We start from the raw sequence: 23,652 nt of genomic DNA on the forward strand, positions 1-23,652 counted from the left end.
AATCAATCCGCTCACGCGTTGTTTTTTTCTCTCCATGTTTTTCCCACTTCCTCCCCAATTAGTACCTCTACATTCTGGCTTTGGCAGCACATGAAAGCCAATTTTTGTAATAGCACCACGCTACTCTAACAAATGTAGTTCATGCTTAATTCAAGCACTTCACTTGCTTTTCTTCACATACTTTCCAGTCCTTGAATCCATAGCTGCATCCGAAATCACATTCTATCTGAGTTAGGCCTGGGCAATAAAACAATGATATGTATCGCGATAGACACCTAATTTATATCAATACAAAAATGCGTTCAATAAAACGTTTTTTTTTTCTTCGTCTGAAGAAAGCAGAGGTTGCATGAACAAAGGCACTCACTCTGGTAACCTAGCAACGTAGGGAGTGACATGCTAATAGCCAATCATGTACAAGTATCAGTTTGGAGATCAACCCGAAAATGAGTGCTAGGAAAACAAGTCAGCTTTTTTGGGGTTTTATAAGTCTGACCGTAGTCAGACCAATGTCGTTTCCAAATTATGCAAGACTGTCGTCCCCACCAAGACTGGTAATGCCACAAACTTGTTTTACCACCTTAAACCTTGCTTATACTTTCGTCTGGCTATGCAGCGCGAGCGCCTCATCCATTTGGGCAAGTGTTTATACTCAACACGCTCACCGTTGTGCTATTCTTTAAAACGGCGTTACTCTGTATCAGTGATGTAGATGTTACAATGTTAAGAGATAATTGTTAAAGGTGCACTACATAGGATTTTTGAGTAAAATATCCAAACCATTAGGCCAGTGTTATATATTTTGTTCAGTTGTGTTCTTACAATATCCCAAATGTTTCCAAATAGACAATTGTGCCATTTTAACCAAGGAGCCGGGACGTCTTAGGGAGTCGCTGTCAATTGCGTCATATATGCTTTACTCTCGGTTTCCGGTTTGAAGTGTCACAGCAGCCGCTGAGTGAACGCACAGAGTAACGTCATATCATTTTAAACACACTTAAATGTATCTGATGTGATAAACAGAGCTGTGTTACCTCATACTCATGACCGGAAAAGCGGAAATGGGGCAGTTGAATGTGTCCCTTCATAATAAAAGTCACACAAGCCTTAAGGAATCATTATATTTTACAGAAAACCTATTTTACCACACAAAAAAATAACCTGCTGGGTTACCTGTTAAAATGCATACAGTCTATGACACACAAAAAAACACTAGAAAAAGTCTAAAAAATAAAATAAACTTTTTTTGATCTGTGACATCAATTTCTTAAAGTCTTATGTCTAATATGAAATATGAGCCTCTTATGCATCCACTGTGGGGGGGGGGGGGGACGCCTGTACATTGAAGAAAAACATATGGATTGTCATATAAATTTATTTAGAGGGAGGTATTATTTTTCTTATTTTTTCCTCAGAAGTTTCATTCATACTGGAAGCCAGAGGGCGACCTTAAGCAAAAACGCCACATTTGCCTCAGAAAAGTAATTGTTTTCAGGAAATCCCTGATGTGAAGCTAGCGCTATAGGCTGCATAAAAAGAAGATAGAAACACTTTGATTAAACATGAAGGCAATAAACACGACTGCATCGAGATATGGTGTATTTTGAGTTCTTCAAGCTTCCTCGGGTATTTTCATCATAATAAAGTATATTATAATGCAGTGCTGATTGAGATAGACTTCATCACTGTATAGAATACTATAAAATAATGCATCGTCTGTCTCATTCTGTGATGGGAAGCCACATCAGCTCACAAACACTTGACTGACGATATGAAGGGAGTTAAAACATGTTTAAAACAAGTTATTAGACATAGTCTTTTGTTGGACAACAGGATTATGAACGCGTCGCATTACTGGTTTGTGAAGATGTTTGACTCTGTTGCTTTTTCAAACTCACATTAGAAGCAACTCAAACTTGCAGTCTTTCAGACGGAGCAGCGTTTACTTTTAAACACAGAGCTGCTCTTCACTGACACACTGGGCATATATTTTTCGCAGCCTTTGAACTTTCATAAATCACACATAAGCCAAATTGCTATCACGGTTCGATTTTGATTAATCGTGCAGACCTAATTTTGGACATACTACTTTTTAGCCTTTACTTTTATTGCTTGTCACCTACTATATATTAGGGAAGCATTCGATTTCGGATGCAGCTCATGTCTCTATTCAAGAACTTTCAAGAAGTACCCTGGAAACTCTGAATCAACGCATACTTGTGTTTTGTTTTTCCTATTGAAGGAAAGTAAATGGCGTGACTAAAAAAACTAACAAAAAAACCCTTTGGACATATTATATACTACTTATACAAAACGATTGCATCACAAGCAAAGGAAACAATAACGTAACTAATCACAAATTATATTTTATGATGTGTACCTGTACTTTGATCATTTCTACTAGAAGGAAGTCTATGGTCTCCTAGTTTTAGTGAGCAACTCTGCTGTCTAATTATCCTGCTCCTGGAGGGCCACTGTCCAAACCTAATTAAACACCCAAGACAGCTAGTCAAGGTCTTCAGGACCACTAGAAACACGTGCAGGACAGATTTGTGTCTGCAGAGTTGATTTTGGTGAGACCAAAATGAAAAATCACTCAACAAACAGTTCATTGACACATCAACAAAAATGCATCGTGATAAAATGGTTTACAGACAAACCTTTAAAGCATTCTTCAGCCTTGCTGAGCTCCTTTCAGAGGATGGCTTTAAAGAAAAGAGAACAGATTATCTAGTTTTCAAAAAAAATACACAATATATCCAAGTGGCATCTGTAGAATACAGATATAAAGTTCAGTTAGTCTCAGGCTTGACAATCTGAATTTTTTACATATAGCGCAGGAATAGAAGATCAGATTTATATTCGTTTTGGAGAGACAGCCATGTTTCCATTATCATGCCAAAGCAGGCATGCTTGCGCGTGCCAGGGCCAGTTGCGTTTCCACTGTCACTTCTGCAGCTTGATTGGGCCTCGTCTGGGCTTCCTCTGGGTCACCAGCCAGGGTTTCTTGGCCCGCTAAATACCTTGGTCCAACGCGGGCCAACTGGGGCTTGAGGAGTGATTATGAGCAAAGTTTATCTGAGTCTGGAGATGGCAGCGCCACGGATGATTTAATTTACCAGCTAACATCAGCATTAAAGACGTAAAATAATTTTAGCTCAACTCACTTTTAGACAGCAGAGAGTGTTTGAAATAACTTGTGTTTGTGAGCCGATGTGAATTCGGATCATCGTATGAGGCAGAAATATGTATATGCCTTGCAAAAGACTACCTGTGCTAACCATTACTATGTAAACATGGTAAATATATGAACGCTTGAAGAAATTAGACATATCGGCTATCACAATTGTGTATTTATTTCATCTCTCAGTGTGTCTTTGTCTTGTCTGATATCCATATTTAGCTCTGCTTTAGTAATAAAATAAAAGCAAATCCGTTTCTCTGACTGATAATATAACTGTATTAGGACTGTCCCTGGAGAGAGTGCTAAAGCTCCTCAGGTCTAGCCTAGAAATCTAGACGCACCCTAGCGGCAGCAAATCTAATCTGCCCACGAGTATCGTCTAGCAAATCTCAATACACTTCTGAGCTGTAAACGCCAAGCTCTGGTCAGGCCAATCACATCGTGTATAGAGTTGGTGGGCAGGGCTTAACATGATGGCTGAGTTGCGCTTCCGTGCTACTAGTAAACACAGAAACTGGCGAACAGCGGTTTTTCGAATCAGCTTTGACCGCGACTCTGGAAGACTTGGAGTTAAGCTTTTCTCTGAGAAAAGAACAAAGAACGGCACTGAAGTCATTCTTAAAAAGCGAAGACGTGTTCAGAGTTTTGCCGACCGGATTCGCTGAAAGTTTAATCTTTCAACTAGCTCTGGTTGGTTGTAGCGCTATCCAATTGCGTGCACGCCGTGCAGAGGGAGTTTGAAAGACAACCGTTTATCCCGCCCCTCGGATTGAGCTGTCTATGGTGAGTTTCCAGACCAAACATCTTGATGTGGGTCTGGCTTGTCAGGCTACCTCAGGTCATCATTTTGGTGGAAATTTTGTAGAATCTAATTGTGATGTAAACATACTAGGAATAGAAATAATCAGAAACAGATGTGACTCAATAAGAAGGCTAAACGTGTCCTCTTTCTTTTGTTAAGTAATTGTAAACACCACTTCTGTGGGACTAATGGGGCACAAACTAAAAACACTTATTTTTCATTATGATCAATGCATCACTTATTATGATAAAACATCGATGCTTGGGTTTTAAATCTTTAAATAGACAACAAAAATGGCGCCAAAGTCCATTTTGCGATCTCGCTAGTTCCCAGTAATTTCTTTCTAAATAGTTTTCTGATAAAACATCCATTTGCTGCAAAGATGGGTTTGTATGACATGGTTCCAGAGAGGCGTGTTATGGGAGGGTTTTAGTGAAGCTCTGCCATGTTGGAATTGCAGCGTGGCTTTGGACTCAGCGCTACAGGTCCAAGGCCATTAGTCCAGGCCGGCCCATTGAAAGCCCTAGCTCACACTGGCCAGACAGTGGAAAAGCAGCCATTTATGCAGGCGGCCTAGTGTAATGGAACCGTTTAAACCGCACAAAGTGAACAGGTGTAAACGGCCCTTTGATTAGGGTTGGAGCTGAACTCTTCAGGACAGAGGGTCCCTAGGAGCAGGGTTGAACACCTCTGGTATAACATGCACACACTTAAGTTGGCCAAGTGACAGTTCTGTCAGCTGGCCCTGGGTCATCATTATTGTCAAGCCCTGGATCACGGAAGTTAAAAGGTCTACAACACCTCATTTGACATCTGCATGTCGATCTTCTGTTCGAGCCTCTGCACTGCTGCATGCAGGAACTGAAAGACAACAAACAGTGAAAAAAAAAACGATGAGATGCATTTACCCGGTGTATTAATAAGACCTTGATTCTGATCAGACATCTAATGTGTTATAGAGTTGAAACCAGTTTCATGTGTTATAAAGTCCTTACCCTACAATAGTTCAGGACCTCAAGCAGTATATTCTGCTGATCCTCCCCCACGACAGATTTGCTCTGGTTAAGAAAACATTAAGGACATTATTGAAAACAGAATCTGACCTTCATCTGTGTAACAACCTTTAGTGAATTGGGTCATTTATGCATAGAATGGGTACTAGAATGAATTTGAGTAATGTCAAAATCAACACTTATTATTAGACTCATTAAACCTGTATGGGTGCATTTGGAAATACTGGAGGCTCCATGGCAGCTAAAGGGCTGATTGCCATGTTCAGGCCGGACATCTTTACAGGACCTCTGGCTGAATCAGATGGAGGCACAGCTTGAAATGGGTGCTCCTCAGGAGGGAGTCCTACATTCATGTCCTTTGGAAGAGAAGGATCATTACTGCCATGAGCAACATTGTTTATTTGATATTCCAAGTTAGGGACATTAACGCAACCACTTTTTTATGCTCAAACAGCAACATTACACACCAACTAAAGTTGAAAAAGTGGAAAAGCATAATAGGACCCCCTTTAATCCATAGTGAATCATTTTGCACACAAAAAAAAACCAATCATTTTGATATCACTTCTGAGGTGTACTGAGACACCATTTGATTTAAGCTACAGCAGATATGGGTTTAAAGAGATATTTCACCCAAAAATGTAAATAAATGTTTATCTGCTGACCCTCAGGGCATCCAAGATGGAGGTGTGTTTGTTTCTCCAGTAGAACACGAAGATTTTTAACTACAACCATTGCTCGTATAATGCATGTCAATGGGGTGTATTTCTATGAGAGTAAAACACATAGACATACGAATCCATATTAAACACAGCGGCTGTTGGCGACTCATTGATATCTTAAGACACGAAACGATGGGTTTCTGCGGGAAACCCAAAAGTATTTCTGTTATTTTTTACCTCATATAAGACGAATCTCATCCAGTATTCCCATCTCCATTACTTCCGTTAAGTAAGGTTTTCACAGAAACCGATTGTTCTGAGTCTTAAGACATCAATGTGTCGCTACGAGCCACAGGGTTTAATATGGATGCGTATGTCCAAGTGTTTTTTTTTACTCCCATAGAAATACACCCCATTGACATGCATTATACGAGCAACAGTTGGAGTTAAAAAAAAAAAATCTTCATTTGTGTTCTACTGAAGAAACAAACACACATCTTGCCCCTGGGGTAAGCAGATAAACAGTTTCATTTTTGGGTGAACCATCCCTTTCACACAAAAAACTATATTTCAGTGCTTTAGCAAGTGAACGCAACGTTACTTGGGGAAACTCAATACTTTTTACCACGTCACTTCAGGTGCTCTGTAGAAACCAAACTACCCATGAATGATGACAATTTCATCATTATTCCTAAGAATGTAATGATATGAGCATCTGGCTTCGGTTATTTTTATTTCTTAACTGCTAAACTTTTATTACAGAGAGGAGGAGGGCTGTGGCACAATACCCTGTCTGTGGCACTACAGTCAGAACTCTGCTTTCGTCTTGGCTCAGCCAGAAAAGGTTGTCGGCTCTTATGGTGTCCTTCCGAAACACTCCTGGAAGCCCGTTTCGCCGGGGGCGCAGAATCCTCCTGGTTTTCTAATAAAGAAATTGAGGAATATATACTGACACAAATTTGTCCATATGCATGATGCACTTAAAGTGATAGTTCACCCTAAAATAAATATTACCCCATGATTTACTCACCCTCAAGTCATACCAGCTGTATATGACATTCTTCTTTCAGATGAGTTATATTAATATATGTCCTGGCTCCTCCAAGCTTTATAATGGCATTATAAAAGTGCTCCACACGGCTCCAGGGGTTGAAGGGTTAGTTCACCCAAAAATGAAAATTCTGTCATTAATTACTTACCCTCATGTCGTTCGACACCTGTAAGACCTCCATTCATCTTCGGAACACAAATGAAGATATTTTTGTTGAAATCCGATCGCTCAGAAAGGCCTTCATTTCAAAGGCAGCAATGTCATTTCCTCTCAAGACCCATAAAAGGTCTTACTAAAATCACTACAGTGGTTCTACAATAATTTTATGAAAAGACGAGAATAGTTTGTGTGTGCAAAAAAAAATCAAAATAGCGACTTTATTCAACAAGTTCTTGACTTCCGTGTGGCCCTCTGACGTGAACTCACGAAGCACTACAACAAGCATTTGTTGCAATCCAAGCAATCAATGTAGAATTCAATGGTTTAGATATGGTGCGTCTTCCTCTGCTTGTAAATAAAGTTCCTGGCTTCCGCCGGCTCTGTCATATTCTCGCACATGCGAGCTTCGCTGCCAATTGAGGCCTTTCTGAGCCATCGGATTTCAACATAAATATCTTAAATTTGGTGTTACAAAGATGAACAAAGGTCTTACTGATGTCGAATGACATGAGGGTAAGAAAATAATCACAGAATTTTTATTTTTGGGTGAACTAACCCTTTAATTAAGGCCTTCTGAAGCTAATCGATGCGTTTGTGTAAAAAAAAAAAATCCATATTTAAAACTTTATAAAAGAAAAATATTTAGCTTCTGGCACACCGCCTTCATTATTCAACTTAAGTGTAACGCCTCTCACCCAACGTCATCCAGTTAAGCTTTTCGTGTAAGTTAAGTTGAATACGGAAGGTGGTCTGGCGGTAGCTAGATATTTTACTTTATAATGTGATAAATATGGTATTTTTCTTACATATATCCATTGATTCGCTTCAAAAGGCCATCAATCCCCCGGAGCCGTCGGAAGCACTTTTTGGGGGCTCCTATTCACTGCCATTATAAAGCTTGGAAGAGCCAGGACATTTTTTTATAACTCTAATTGTATTCGACTGAAAGAAGAATGCACACCTACAATGACCTGAGGGTGAGTAAAGCATGGGCTAATTTTAATTGTTGGGTAAACTGTCCTGTCCCTTTCATGTTACTGCATTAGATACGAAATTAAACATGCCATTTAGGCTATAGAAAAAAAAAGTTTGAGCAAAACATTTGTGCATTTATTTTACATTTAACAAGAAATGTGTTGGGTTTTAAATGGTAAAACAATATAGTGTTTAATAGTAATATGACACTTTGGTTTTTAATGTAATGAACTAACGTTACACTGAATGTGAGGAAAACTGACTTCTTAAAAAATAACTTACTAAAAACACCAGAACAATATTGTGAAATTACTCCAAAAAGTTAATATATTAGTATAAAACAATTATTTAACGTTACTTGTATCATAATGTCTTTAAATTTGTTAGGTAGCGTTATGCAGGCAGAGAATGATATAACATTAGGTCAAACACAACCCAAACCTCGCTTTCGGATGTTTCTTCTGCTCCAGGATGAGTCTGAGAGTTCTTCCTCTTCATCTTCTTCACACTCTGAGGAGGACTCGACAGGAGCGAATATACTCAGATCCACCTCAGTTTGTGGATCTTCATCTTCGAGCTTAACAACGATATAATGATCGTCGCAGAGCTTGTTTGTTCCGTCCTCCTCACAGTTTGAGCAACTTCGAGGGCGCGAGTCAGAATGAAGCTTCATTTCGAGTCACCACGCCAACAACTATCGAGGATTTTCCAGATAAGGGTCTCGTTTGATCCTCACTGAAGAAAGTGCGTATTGTTTTTAAGTTTAAAACATGCACATTCATGAGAAGTGCATCGGCGCGTTTGGAGTCAATGTGTGTGTGTGTGTGTGTGTGTGTGTGTATTTTTTTACGGTCTATCTATATGGTGTGTGTGTGGGGATGGGCGGAGGGATCTTCAAATAGCACACTCACTGATACTGACGGAAATACTCGAGAGGATCCTAATTTATAGATAACGATACTAGAAGTTTCTTTCAAGTAGTGATTGTAATAATTGTTTAGCATTAAATGTGTGCATATCACAAGTGGCGAAATAAAAAAATAACTATGTCGGTGAGTAGCCTAGTTGTTTTTTACGGTCTATGTGCAGGATAGGGACTATTTTTCTTCCGCTCAGCATTCAAACAGAGCACAAGCAGTCAGTGTTTGCCAGAGATAAAAGCATTTATCGTCACTAAAATAAATAGGCTATAGTGTTAAAAATTATTTAAAACAATTCATTTAATTTGTCTTTTACTTTAAAAAGTTTTCTATGGAAGCCTGCAAGAAATAAAGGGGGAGAATTAAAGGTGACTATATTCTCACAGTTCTGACAGTTTTTCACTCTAATTTGTCTCGAAATTCTGAGAAAGTCTGAAATGTGAGATAAAGTCGCCATTTTATAAACGAAAAGATAGAAGCCACAAATTCCTTTATTGTTATTATTATTATTAAAGCTACACTGTGTAACTTTTTTAGTTTATTCTTAGCTAAAATCACTTAGTTCTTTCAAAAATATATGTGCTCATTAATGTATATTTACTTCTTTCAAGTAATAATGCATTCTCGTAATTTTATAATATACCATTGAAAATACATAAGTGTTGAGGGTTCGGATGGCGGTCGCCATGTTGCTCCTCCATCTTGAAAGTACATTTGCCAAAGAGGGACATACCCGTAAATTCAAGCTTCGCTTTTCGCGTTTTTACACTCGATGGCACCGTGTCGAATGTGAAGAGGAGGATTGCTTGAGGCTGCTTTATGATGATGGAGGATCACTCTTAAGCCCCTTTCACTGCACGTTGGACCCGCAATATTCCCGGAACATTGCCGGGTCGCCTTCTGTGTGAAAGCAACCACGTCCCGGAATTGATTACCGAATTCGACCCAGGTCAGGGACCTAGTAACATTGCGGGATATCAGTATCCGTATCAGAGTCGCCAAGGAAGCGGAAAAGAGAATTAAGACGGCAACGCGACAGGCAAATCAACAAGACAAAAGTAAATATTGGAGTGGCCTTTCCAAGATGGAAAGAGCTCATGAGGAGCAACGATTTTAAAAAGAACGTCGACGTTGCCTGCTTTCTTCTCGACAGGTAATATTAGTTCAGCCTATTTCTGTATATTGGAAGTTTTATTGTTGCTTGGCTCATTATATCATGGTGTGCTGTGCATAAAGTTAACACTAGAACGACGTCTAGGATAGTTTAGAAAAATGAATGATGAAAAAGTATTGTTTACCTTATAACATAAATCCGTGTTCTATGACGGATAACATGAGATTAATATTTTAATTGCATTATAATTTGTTTGCCTTACGCTAGTGGTGTTGTACAATATACAGAATAACGATAGCACTGATAAAAGTTACTTTACAAAGAGCTTGCGTTCGTCTGGGAACCTGATAGCTGATGTTAGCAATGAACTGGTTAAAAATAACGAAAACGTAAAACTATTATTCATTTTACATAGATTCATTTGATCATAGATCATTTGGTAAATTAAATAACTGCAAATTATAATAGTTTTCAAAAATTACCTCATCACTTGAGTTGAAGCAACACTCACCGAAGAGGTCGAACTGGAAGCCATGACTAAATCGGCCACCGTAGGAGTTGAAACGAAATCGAAATTGAGAGGAGCAGAAACTATTATTCACTGGATGGTCATATACCTTTTCACCACTAGATGGGGGAAAATATCACACAGTGTAGCTTTAATTAGGCTATTTATTTATTCCATGGTGAAAACAAGACATAAGTCATGGTAGCGTGCTGTCAAGTGACAAATTGGGCAGTGTTTGGGCCCAAGAAAAAAAAAGCCCCCGTCCACCATTTTGGGATCCGACGCTATCGGTTGCCAGGGGCAACACTGGAAGAGCGGTACAGAGATCGGAGCAGGAAAGACGGCTCGAGGAATTATCACGTCGTTTAAACTGAGAAATTTTAAAATGGAAAATAAAAAGAAATGAAGGTTAACTACAGGGAGAAATTGCTACCAGTGCCAGGCAGAGAGGAGCTGGATGATGTCAAAAACGTCAATCCATACGAGCTGCCTGCAGCAAAATGGAACAGAGACCTAACGTTAGACACTTTAACTTACTTGCACGTTCCTGAACTGTTTCTATATATTTTTGTGCATTCTGAATAATAAATAAATATATCTCCCCACTATCCTGCAACATTCTAGTGCTTGTCCTCTCATTATCAGTGTTTTTCTCAAATTTTATACCTGTTGACAAATTTACATTTCTAAATGAATTTAACTAATAAAAAGGAACGCTTGTGTGTGCTGGTGCTTTTAGTCCAGTCTTAAGTAGACTAAATGCTCAGTATGTACATGCGTTAGAGAAAAATGACAGTCAACTAGCTAGGCCTAAGTTACTTTGAATATTAATCATTTTGGCATTAACATGTAAATTACATAGAATAAAATTATTGACAATGAAAAATGACAGAATAGTTTTCAAAATGTTTAATACAATTAAATAAAGGATCGTGTTCATCAGATGTCAACACACTCCAGCATCGCGGCACTAAGACGAGGACTGACACACTGTGGTGAAATAATGCCGGATGTTTACCAGCAGCTGTTCCATTGAGTTTGGAAAATTATGTACATGGTAATCATCAGAATATCGCTTCTCTGTCCGAATCCAAAACCTGGCGGACCATCCTCCCAAAATGGCGGAAGGTAGCGGGGCGCGATGTCGTGACGACATCTCATTCTCAATAATTAACAAATCATTTCAATTCTAATTATTAAATAATTAATCGTGTGTGATTGTTCTTTTTAATATGGAATATTATGAGAATTTTGACTATTTTTACTCCTAAATGATGACTTCTATGCATAATGAATTATTATTTTTATCCCATAAGATATAGTGAATAATTCTTCATTCTGTATTCAAGGTCAGGGAGTCCGATAACATGTTTCCAGTAAAAAGGAGACTGTGAGCCAGGCCTTCTCATCCAACATCAGTGTCTGACCTCACAAATGCGCTTCTAGAAGAATGGTCAAAAATTCCCTTAAACACCTAAACCTTGTAGAAAGTCTTCCCAAAAGTTCAAGCTGTTATAGCTGCAAAGGGTGGGCCAAGTCCATATTAAACCCTACAGGTTAAGAATGGGATGTCATTAAAGTCCCAACAACCTTTTGGCATTAAAGTGTACAATTGATGAACAAATCAATAACGTTTTATCTACAAAACTTGTTTTGGAAATTCAGAAAAGTGAGAAAATCTAAGCTTTATATATCTCTGTTGGGATGTTAATGTTTCAAACTGTCTCCCCGAAAAACTTAGAACACAATACAGTGCATCTGGGAAGTAAAGGACCAACCTGTGATGGCTAGACCAAGGGTTCCCAAACTTTTCCATCCCAGGACCCACCTAGACCTATCTCAAGACCCACCAAAATAAATTTAAAGCATGAATGATGCGGGGTGAGGGTGGGAGGCGTTAATTATGTTAAGAGCAGTTTTTATTTTCCTTGTGTGATTTTGCTTGTATGTCCATGAATGACATACAAGTTTAACTGCAATACAAACTTAGGGAACATTATTATAAAAATGTTTATATATATATATATATATATATATATATATATATATATATATATATATATATAATATACAGGGAGTGCAGAATTATTAGGCAAGTTGTATTTTTGAGGATTCATTTTATTATTGAACAACAACCATGTTCTCAATGAACACAAAAAACTCATTAATATCAAAGCTGAATATTTTTGGAAGTTTTAGGTTTTAGTTTGAGCTATTTTAGGGGGATATCTGTGTGTGCAGGTGACTATACTGTGCATAATTATTAGGCAACTTAACAAAAAAGAAATTTATACCCATTTCAATTATTTATTTTTACCAGTGAAACCAATATAACATCTCAACATTCACAAATATACATTTCTGACATTCAAAAACCAAACAAAAACAAATCAGTGACCAATATAGCCACCTTTCTTTGCAAGGACACTCAAAAGCCTGCCATCCATGAATTCTGTCAGTGTTTTGATCTGTTCACCATCAACATTGCGTGCAGCAGCAACCACAGCCTCCCAGACACTGTTCAGAGAGGTGTACTGTTTTCCATCCTTGTAAATCGCACATTTGATGATGGACCACAGGTTCTCAAAGGGGTTCAGATCAGGTGAACAAGGAGGCCATATCATTAGATTTTCTTCTTTTATACCCTTTCTTGCCAGCCACGCTGTGAAGTACTTGGACGCGTGTGATGGAGCATTGTCCTGCATGAAAATCATGTTTTTCTTGAAGGATGCAGACTTCTTCCTGTACCACTGCTTGAAGAAGGTGTCTTCCAGAAACTGGCATAGGACTGGGAGTTGAGCTTGACTCCATCCTCAACCCGAAAAGGCCCCACAAGCTCATCTTTGATGATACCAGCCCAAACCAGTACTCCACCTCCACCTTGCTGGCGTCTGAGTCGGACTGGAGCTCTCTGCCCTTTACCAATCCAGCCACGGGCCCATCCATCTGGCCCATCAAGACTCACTCTCATTTCATCAGTCCATAAAACCTTAGAAAAATCAGTCTTGAGATTTTTTTTTGCCCAGTCTTGACGTTTCAGCTTGTGTGTCTTGTTCAGTGGTGGTCGACTTTCTGCCTTTCTTACCTTGGCCATGTCTCTGAGTATTGCACACCTTGTGCTTTTGGGCACTCCAGTGATGTTGCAGCTCTGAAATATGGCCAAACTGGAGGCAAGTGGCATCTTGGCAGCTGCACGCTTGACTTTTCTCAGTTCACGGGCAGTTATTTTGCGCCTTGGTTTTTCCACACGCTTCTTGCAAACCTGTTGACTATTTTGAATGAAACGCTTGATTGTTCGATGATCACGCTTCAGAAGCTTGGCTATTTTAAGACTGCTGCATCCCTCTGCAATATATCTCACTATTTTTGACTTTTCTGAGCCTGTCAAGTCCTTCTTTTGACCCATTTTGCCAAAGGAAAGGAAGTTGCCTAATAATTATGCACACCTGATATAGGGTGTTGGTGTCATTAGACCACACCCCTTCTCATTACAGAGATGCACATCACCTAATATGCTTAACTGGTAGTAGGCTTTCCAGCCTATACAGCTTGGAGTAAGACAACATGCATAACGAGGATGATGTGGTCAAAATACTCATTTGCCTAATAATTCCTGTGTGTATATATATATGTGTATATATATATATATATATATATATATATATATATATATATATATATATATATATATATATATATATATATATATATAAACAAATAAAATAGCAGACTAATGGCTATGTTGAAATAATGTAAAAAGTAACCGAGTAGTTTCTGCTGCCTCTGCTGATTTACACAGACATGGCAGTATTTATAAAAATACTGTTTTTAATTTTAAAAAAATATATTAAAAAAAGCAGTCTACTGTAGGCTTAATCTTGACCAAAAGTTTGATATGAATTATTTTTGTTGAATATAATATGGTTTCATTTCTTCATTTTCTAATGTCTCTATAAACCCCGATATTTTTTTTTTTTACATTAATGAGACATTCAACAGTACAGTATAACTGAAAGCTATCAATTTCAAAATTCATTAGACTTTTAAAAATAACTTTTAGTTCAAGTGAACTGTAAGTGGGTTGCCTACACTGAAAAAAAAAATGATTTTTTTTACTGCTTGTTCAAATTGCTTAATTAAAATGAGCTAAAGCAACACAGGTGCTATACATTTTGTCCAAACTTAATTTGATTGTGTTCAATCCATTTAAATAGAAGTCAAATAGAAGTCAAACTTGATCTGTTTGTGTTGTGTAACATGAATGATTTGTGTTGCATTAACTTACTGAAACTGGGTGGGGCTTGTTAGTTCCCAGCATGCTTTGCATATGGCTAAATCAAGAGCGAGTAAATGTTGTTATTTTATATGTAAAAGTTATTTTTTATGTATTTTTGAGCAAAATGACAAAGGGGGAGACTTGATTGTGTTTTAATGAAAATATTCAATTGTTGGAATCTGAATTATTAGAACAATTTAATTTGCAGTGGGTTACCATTGTGGAGAAGAGTGGAGGTTTTGTAGGTTGTCAACTAATACAACTAATTACATAATGGCTTTGCGGTAGGAGTTTTAATGCTTAGCATTTAAGATGCTAATGTGTGGATGAATGAATATATGAAATTAAATGTCTGAATCATGACATGGAGTCATATAAAATTCACTTTGAAACTACTTAATTGAGTCAATTAAAATGTATTCATTCCATGATGCTAAATCCATGATGCTGAAGTCACATTAACTTTTTTCCGCAGTGGTTCAGACTGCAGGGATGCCGAACAAATAAAGAAACGTTAACAGCAAGATTGTAGAAATCTGTACATTACTCGTCGTTACCACCCACTGCTACTTATCCCAACGACGGAAATAAGCACAGTTAGCAAAATATGTGGGAGAGCGTTGCTTTGATGTGACTATACTGTATTGCAATAGGTAACACTTCAAAGTCAATACCAAATCAAAACTAGCAAATCATTTGAAAGAAATTAATGACACTCTGGTTATGGTTACACTTAACATAGTTACAAAATAGACATGAGATTATAAAAACGTATACCATTAAGCGTACCCAGCATGAATAGAATGTTACCAGAGAGAGAGAGAGAGAGAGAGAGAGAGAGAGAGAGAGAGAGAGAGAGAGAGAGAAGCCCCTTTCACACTGCGATTCCGGCAAATACACGGATAATGCGACCCGGCATTTGTTCCCGGGCCGCTAGATTTGGCCCATTCACACTGCCAGCAAAATACCGTAATATGTGCGCTTTCACACACAACCCGTAACGGTCCCGGGTCGAGTTGACACGTGACATCCTGATGTGACGTATAATGGCAAGCGATCTCAGCTTCAGCGCGGATAGTAAAGAGCTTCGTGGTCTGGACTTGTGTCCAGTTTGCACACATTTCTGCTTGTTTAATTTTAGTTTCTTTTGTATACAAACACTCTCTGTGTTTAAAACACCGACTAGCTCTTCTGGCACTGCAGGGTTGTATTATTGAAAAAACAAGCTCTAGGAGTCGCACGATAACTACGTACACGTTGCGGCATTAGTTTCGGCTTTTGTTCACACAGCGCTCGTCCAGGGTCGAATCCTGCAATGTTACTATAGGTCCCCGACCCGGGTTTAATTCGGTAATCAATGCCGGGAAGTGGTTGCTTTCACACAGAAGGCGACCCGGCAATGTTCCGGGAATATTGCGGGTCCGACGTGCAGTGTGAAAGGGGCTTACTTCTGCAACAACAGCTGCATCTTGAACGTATTGGCATACTGTATAAAAGAAAGACTGAAACAACTGATAAGCATAGTAGATCTCTGAAATATTTTCTTAATTGTATTAACAACGTCTATGTTTGAAATCATTTAAGATGATTATTATTTACTAGCCAGGTTAATTATTTACCTCCTAAAGAATCAGAGTTGCAAGCTGTCTAATACTGTTTGTAACAAGCTCAGACATGTTCATAAAATAATCATAAATGATTGAACCTTTTTATTTTTTAATAAACTGTTTCTGGACCTTGATACACTTAAGCTCTCTCCTAAAGTTGAAGAACAAGCTGCTCAAGCAAGCTCTTTGAAAAACAAGAGATTTTTTTTTTGTACTGTGAATGTTCATAGGCATTTATATGCCTTGTTGACTTACTTTTTTTTTTTTTTTGCAACGGTATCCTTGAGAAAAACCTGTACCTAAACATGTACCCCGTGACATCTAAAATGTTCATTGTGTGCAACCTTTACACTAACATTTCTATTAGTCGCATGTACTGTACATCTCTCATGATGTATTAAAACAACAGATCTGATAATGAGGGTTGCCATCATTTGATATTGTCGGGATTACACGCACATACACACCCCATGGGTGAGAGACTGCTTTGGGAGACATTCAGGAAATACCATGCAGGCAGGGTATGGGGACTTGATTTATTCTTAAAAGATGTGGAATGTAAGATGATTTTTGTGAACCGTTTTATTTAAAACTGGAATGGTTGGTTCAGTGGGTTTTTATTAAACTATTTTATTAAACTATTTTATAAAACATTCAATTTTTGTGAGGCAGATTTTCGTTTATATTATTTAAAAAAGAACAGAATGTTTGTGTGAGATACACTTCACAGTTTTTCACAGGACAGCCTGATAATATGGAATGAGGAGGAGGGTCCTGATACCCCCAACTTCAAAAGACAAAACTTCTGTCATAAACATGAAATATTATTATTATTAATGACTTAAAAACATCATATATCATACCCACTTCAAAGGATAAAACCATCTGGCAAAAAACTGATGGTAAAACATCATATATTATAACCACTTAAAAGGATAAAACCATCTGTCAAAACATTATATATTATACCGGTAATCCCCATAGACAGTAAAAGAAATGGACAGAGCGTTCCCATAGACTTCAACGGCGAAAAGTGAAGTCAATTAGAGGCACTCACTTCCTGATGGCTGAGTGAACTGGACAGGCTCAGACTGAGCTTGACGACGTGGATGTGACGTGAGACTCCTGGAATAAGGCCCCGTTCACACGAAGCCAGAGCTTTCACAATCCAAACTCCCCCCCCTCGTTTCAAGAAATATCTGCGTCCACACGAGATCACCGAAACGGACTCAAAATTATGTAGTTTAGATGCCAGGCCAGTGTGTGGCACTGTAGTTCTGCCACAAAAATACACTAAAAACAGAGAATAGCTGTGGCAAAATCTCACGGTAAAATAAATACATTTGCTACTTAACAGATGTTTTATTAACACCTACCCCAACCCAAAACATACCCTTTAATGCAGACAGGCTACGGTAATTAAATGACGCAATATTGAGGTGCGCATGCCCAGTGCCCGTAGTTGTATCCCTTTCTTTCACCGTGCTGGACGTAGTGTGATGACATCACCGTTTCAGAAAACAGACGGATTGCATGTACACACATTTTCAGATTTATCCACCACTCTTGGACCCAGTTTCAGAAAATATACGGTACAAAATGTATACGTATACAGCTAAACATGTCTCCGTGTGGACGGGGCATAAGAAGTCCAAATTTGTATGTCAATACATAGGCGCCGATTTATGTTTTCCTCCGTGGGTGCTCATTGGCGCACACGGCCTTTAAAGAAAGACCTAAAAAAATTGGTCAAACATTTTTTGCATTTCAGAACCTTAGGAAATGGACAGCGTCCAACACGAACACACACACCTATTTAATTGATAATAAAGCCGTAAAGTAGCATCTCTTTCAAATCAGGACAGTGCCAATTCTCACAAATACAGACAAATACATCATGTAATCATGCACAAAACTTGACCATCTCTGAGGAAAGCTAGGTGAGATTTTGATACAGCTAGAGAGAAGACATTGATGCCTTTATTTGTCAAAAAAAGAGAATATGTATCTCTACAGGAACTTATTGCCCTTTTTAGCACACAAACATTGAACTGAAGAATTAACTTGCATTTATCAAACTGCCAACATCAGTGTAGGTTTGCCTTGTTATACTCGCGTCCTGTTATACTCGCGTCCTGTTATACGCGTCCGCACGAGCGCGAGGGTGCGCGCTGCAAAAACGTACTCGGTTACTTTCGTAACCTCGGTTCCCTGAGAGAGAGGAACGAGTATTACGTATGGGAAAAACTCCTTTTCTCGAGAATGTGAAGCAAAACTTTTAATAAAGGTATCTATGTAAAGCGCAGTGAGCTGCACGGCCATAGCCCAGCGCGAGGAGCGCTCTGATTGGCCGGGCTGCGGCAACTGCAGGAACCTATGGTGAGGCGGCTGAGAGGAACGAACCAATGGGGGGCGTTCCAGAAGCCCGCCGAAAAAGGTGCTTATATTTGCATACAGGAGGCTATATAAGACCCTAATTCGCCATAGGTGTCAGATTTTATCTCCTTCAGCGATACCTTCGCTGGTCTCCGGAAGAAGCACCGCCGTTGAAAAGGCACCAGCGGAACCTGCAGCTGAGGACGACGGACTCCCTCTCCGCCTTCTCTGCCGTTCCAGCTACGCCATCCGGCGTTATATATCCTTTAAACTGTGTCTATGTTGAGTGTTATATGTGTTTGTGTTGCCGCTGCAACGCCACTTCTAGAGCTTACAGGCTTGTTCTACTCGAGGACTCTCTCGTTCCGCCGCGTCGTTAAGCGCCGCGGAAAGACGGAGCTCTTCTCACTCTCCCTCTGCTCTCGTCCCGTCGCGCTGAATAGCGCCGCGGAAAGAGAGAATGTTAGAGGACATGAGGACACTCAAGCCGAAGCTCTCTTCACTCTGCCACCGCCGCGGCTCTTCTTCCGCCGCTGCCACAGAGTTGTTCCCACTCTTCTCTCATTCCGTCGCGCTACAGCCGCGGACAGAGAATACTAGAGTGAATAGGCGAACTCGAGCCGAAGCTCTCGTCACTATACCGTCGCGCTGAGGAGGCGCCGCGGACAGACGGAGTTTTTCCTCGGACAGAGTTTTACCTCACGCTTCCAATTCTCTCGTCCTGTCGCTCTATCGCCGCGGACAGAGAATACTAGAGTGAATAAACAAACTCGAGCCGAAGCTCTCGCCGTGCTAGAAGCGCCGCGGACAGAGTTTTACCTCACGCTTCCAATTCTCTCGTCCTGTCGCTCTATCGCCGCGGACAGAGAATACTAGAGTGAATAAACAAACTCGAGCCGAAGCTCTCGCCGTGCTAGAAGCGCCGCGGACAGAGTTTTACCTCACGCTTCCAATTCTCGTGAGGCAAATATAAGCACCTTTTTCGGCGGGCTTCTGGAACGCCCCCCATTGGTTCGTTCCTCTCAGCCGCCTCACCATAGGTTCCTGCAGTTGCCGCAGCCCGGCCAATCAGAGCGCTCCTCGCGCTGGGTTATGGCCGTGCAGCTCACTGCGCTTTACATAGATACCTTTATTAAAAGTTTTGCTTCACATTCTCGAGAAAAGGAGTTTTTCCCATACGTAATACGAGGAACCTCTCTCGAAAGGGAACCTGGAGTGCGCGAGACCCCGTTTCGCTTGGCGGTGTGCCCGTCAAATCTTTTAACTTTGCCTGCGGCTCCGCAACCGAAGAAGCACGAGATCCAGACGAATCTGGCCGAGCCTGACGTCTCATCACGGCGCGTCGAGTTTAAACATCTCCCCAAACGGACGAGGCGCGCGCTCCGTCAGCGAGAGAAACATCGAAAACAAACAAGCATGCAAATGGAAATTATCGCGGCCGGAAAAATGATCGAGCTCATTATTTTATTATCATTGAGTATCGCGACAGTTATTATACTTTTTGGGTTTTTTTGGCCGATGACCCTCGGTTGGACGGCCGTTCTGGACTTTTCCAGAACGCACAGATTGCCAATCCGTCCCTGACTGGCAGTCTGGCACACGTGGGTGCTCGAGCCCCGGAGTACCCACAGTATCGGCGCCTATGTGTCAATACATAATTAAAATGTAAGTACTCTGAAAAGGAGAGTATAAAAATCAAGTGACTTTTTAATCTGCAATAAACACCGCTCATTATTTTTGTTCGGGATGAAACAAACGATTCGCTTGGGCGACTGTCACTCTCTCTCGCTACCATGGCGACCACCGCTTTCGCTACAGGATCAGCCCACATGCGCGCGCTCGTTTGATTTGAGCAGTTCAAGGAGAACCGGAGGCTGCAGTTTCAGGACCCCAGTTCTAAGACCGCAGTTCTAGGACCCTAGTTTTTTGTGACAGCACCACCTACCGAATTGAATCACCAAAACACTAATTTAAGATGGACGATGGACACTGATCAGACTGTAAGTACCGATATTCAATCAAGTTTTATTTTATAACGTTTAAACGAAAAACAAAATGTACTAAAGTGAGCTGCTAACTATGAATAAAGAATAAATTCACACGAATTAAGAATTTGTGTGCTAGTTTTATTAGTTACTATGATGTTCTTGATCGTGGCGTGGCCATGATTTATTAAATCTTTTTTGATTTTTAATGACTATAATACATCTAGCCAGCACATTATTAAACTTAAAAATATGACAAATGCATATTGGTGTAAGGGTGTGTGATTTACCTGTAGCTTACTGTTTTAGTGGGGAAACTTCCTGAATAATCATTGTTTTACCATAGTTAAGAATAATATATTCTTACATAACTGCTCTGACTGCCTGGTTGCACTACAATATCAGCCTGTCTAAATGATGCATAATGTTTGACAAGTTCAACCTTTTATACTTTGGCTACGTTCTTATAGTCTGTACTTTTGCTGCGAAGGATTAAAAAGATTAAAATGAATCCTTTAATTAAAAAATAATAATAATTCTGTATAAATCTTGCACAATTTTTTATTTTATTATCCTTGGAGCTGGACTGAAAAGACTGGGCATAATATTGCAGTGATTAATAAATGCATATTTAGCTACTTCAAACAAATACTATTATATTCCATTCTGCATATCATGTAGATTTCATAATGTAACTGAGATAGCAATGGCTTTTGACATGTAGCCTATGTTACCTTTTTTTTTTTTTGCTTTTAGGGATTGCCACGCCATCACTGTGGAAATGACTGCAGGATTGTCATGTTAATTTTAGAGTCTCAGTGTTTTTTTGTTGTTGTTTTTTATTTTTATTTTTTTATTTTATATAAGTATATGCTTATATAGTATCTGTCAATGTCACACATCTTTCAGATGGACATGGCTTTCATTAGAAAGTGGTGGTGTCTTCTTTTGATGGAGCGCTTCCAAATAGAAGGGTATTATAACAATATATATTTGTATTTTCAACACTTGCTGGTTTTTATAAATTGTGCAGTATTTTATTGAATGTATGTTATCATCTACAGTTCATTTTGTGTCATGGCTTATTTATCAAAACTACCATGTTCATCAGATTAGTATAATGACTGTCAGTCGTCATCCATTTAGCTAAGTAAGGTGTATGGGAAATGTTTACAATAGTTGCCTCACACTGTATGCAGCTTCAACTGTATAGTACCATGGTCTCAATTGGTGGGTATTGCTCTTATATACTTACAAATTTGGAGTTTGGAATTAGACATGAGTAACATTAATATTCTGTTTGGCTTTCTCTCTCTACAACTCCAACAGTGCACAAGTGTTAAATCATATATATATATATACAGCCATTCCGTCTGTGAGGCAACTGATGAAAAAAGGGGTCTTTTTGGTGCTGTTGTTATTGCAAAAATGACATAAATATATATTCTTCAATCATTCTTGAGTCTTGTCTTGCCTCTCTACAAACTTTAAAATATCTGACTGTAATTTAGTGACTGCATACTGATTCCATCTTTATTTTACCTGATAATGAACTAATTAGTTAAAGTTAAGGAGGTTAATCAATATACAGTATAATTCAAGAAACTAAGATTTTTAAGGTACTCAACTTTTTTTTAAAGATTGATATACATTTTAAAATTTTATTTTGTGTAAATTAATGTGTTTAAATTTAAAATTGTGACTCAAAGCAGGTATAACACACTTTGTAATTAACCTCTGATGCATTTTGAATTTAAAAAAATCACATAAAATATACTCCTGAGATTAAATATCTTTATACTATGTAGGCTCCAGGGGATCCCTTTAAGGGCAAAGAGGGAATAGGTGGGGAGAAGAGAGCGGAAAAGGGGAAACAGCTGACGGGGATAATGAGCGAGAGCGCCCATGAGGATGCGTAGTGTGAGTGCAGCCACAAGAGGGAGACAGAGATGGGGAGCGAGAAGCCCAGGATCATGACACTTATATGATAAATGAAGTAGGAGGCCTTGTAATAATCTGCTTATTTATTTATCCAATACATTTAAAAGTCTTTAGTTCAAAAAACAAAATAATATTAAGATGTATAATAATATTTCACTGAATAAATACTTTTTAAAAGAATAAATAGTGTTTTGCCTGGAGCTCATTTTGTAGCTCTTTGAGATATGTTTCGGTTGTAAGAGTATCCTGGAGCGATTTCTGACAAATATATTTTATTCCGTTTTTACCTTTGAGTGGCCTGACACTAATTTTATTTGTGAATTCCCACCACAATTAGGAGCCTTTAAAATATAATAGAAAAACATAATAAAATATAAAACATAATAGGAGCACTTTAAATAACATGAAAAGCACATGTAAATTAAAATGAGCCACTGTAATGGGACACTCACACTGCGTCTTGTACTTCATTTTTATGACTAGCAGATGGCAGTATACTGCATTGTATAGAAAAGCTTGGAAGAAGAAGAAAAAAAAACAGAGAAAGATTGGATAACTTCAAACATTATTCCACAAGATGGCATTGAAAACTAAACAAACCAGCAGTGCAGACAATTCAGACATAGTCTAGGGCTGTGTTTGAAATTTCCTCCCATACTCTTATTCACTATTCCTTACATTAGTCCACTGATAGTCCACTTTAAGGAGTGACACTCAGTACACATTGGATGCATACACTTTATTGCGGTGCATTGTGGGATTGAATGATAATGTCCACAACAGTTTCGGACATCACTAAAAATAGCTGTTCCTTCAAATAGATGTGATTTCTGACTTTTCTATCTTTCTCTAATCTGCTTTCTTGTGGATAATGTTAAGATTTTTGCCATGTCCTCAATATCACTTTGTATCCTGTTAGTCATTTGTAACATTACTTTAATAAAGAAAAAAGGGGGGAAAGTAGGACAAACATCACTAAGTATAAATACCTAATAACAGACCTATTTTAAAATGGCCCTTTCTCTCAAAGATACTGAAGAAAGCAGTTCTCATTTCAATGCAGTCTTTTTGTAACATCA

At 38.9% G+C, this 23,652-nt stretch overlaps 1 protein-coding gene across 1 annotated transcript in view; it reads right to left on the reverse strand.

The window, feature by feature from the left end:
• si:zfos-905g2.1 (uncharacterized) overlaps positions 1–8,699 on the reverse strand; it is a 20,034-nt gene extending 11,335 nt beyond the window's left edge. Inside the window, exons 1-6 of the mRNA XM_067446813.1 lie at positions 8,288–8,699; positions 6,450–6,583; positions 5,200–5,355; positions 4,982–5,044; positions 4,788–4,847; positions 2,661–2,705 (exon numbers count right to left, since the gene is read on the reverse strand). Of these exons, the coding sequence (XP_067302914.1) occupies positions 2,661–2,705; positions 4,788–4,847; positions 4,982–5,044; positions 5,200–5,355; positions 6,450–6,583; positions 8,288–8,519 (690 nt within the window). The 5' untranslated portion in view covers positions 8,520–8,699. The remainder of the gene's footprint in view (positions 1–2,660; positions 2,706–4,787; positions 4,848–4,981; positions 5,045–5,199; positions 5,356–6,449; positions 6,584–8,287) is intronic.
• Positions 8,700–23,652: the final 14,953 nt, after the last annotated feature.

Source organism: Pseudorasbora parva, chromosome 6 (genome assembly GCF_024679245.1).
Source record: "Pseudorasbora parva isolate DD20220531a chromosome 6, ASM2467924v1, whole genome shotgun sequence".
Classification (NCBI taxonomy): Eukaryota; Metazoa; Chordata; class Actinopteri; order Cypriniformes; family Gobionidae; genus Pseudorasbora; species Pseudorasbora parva.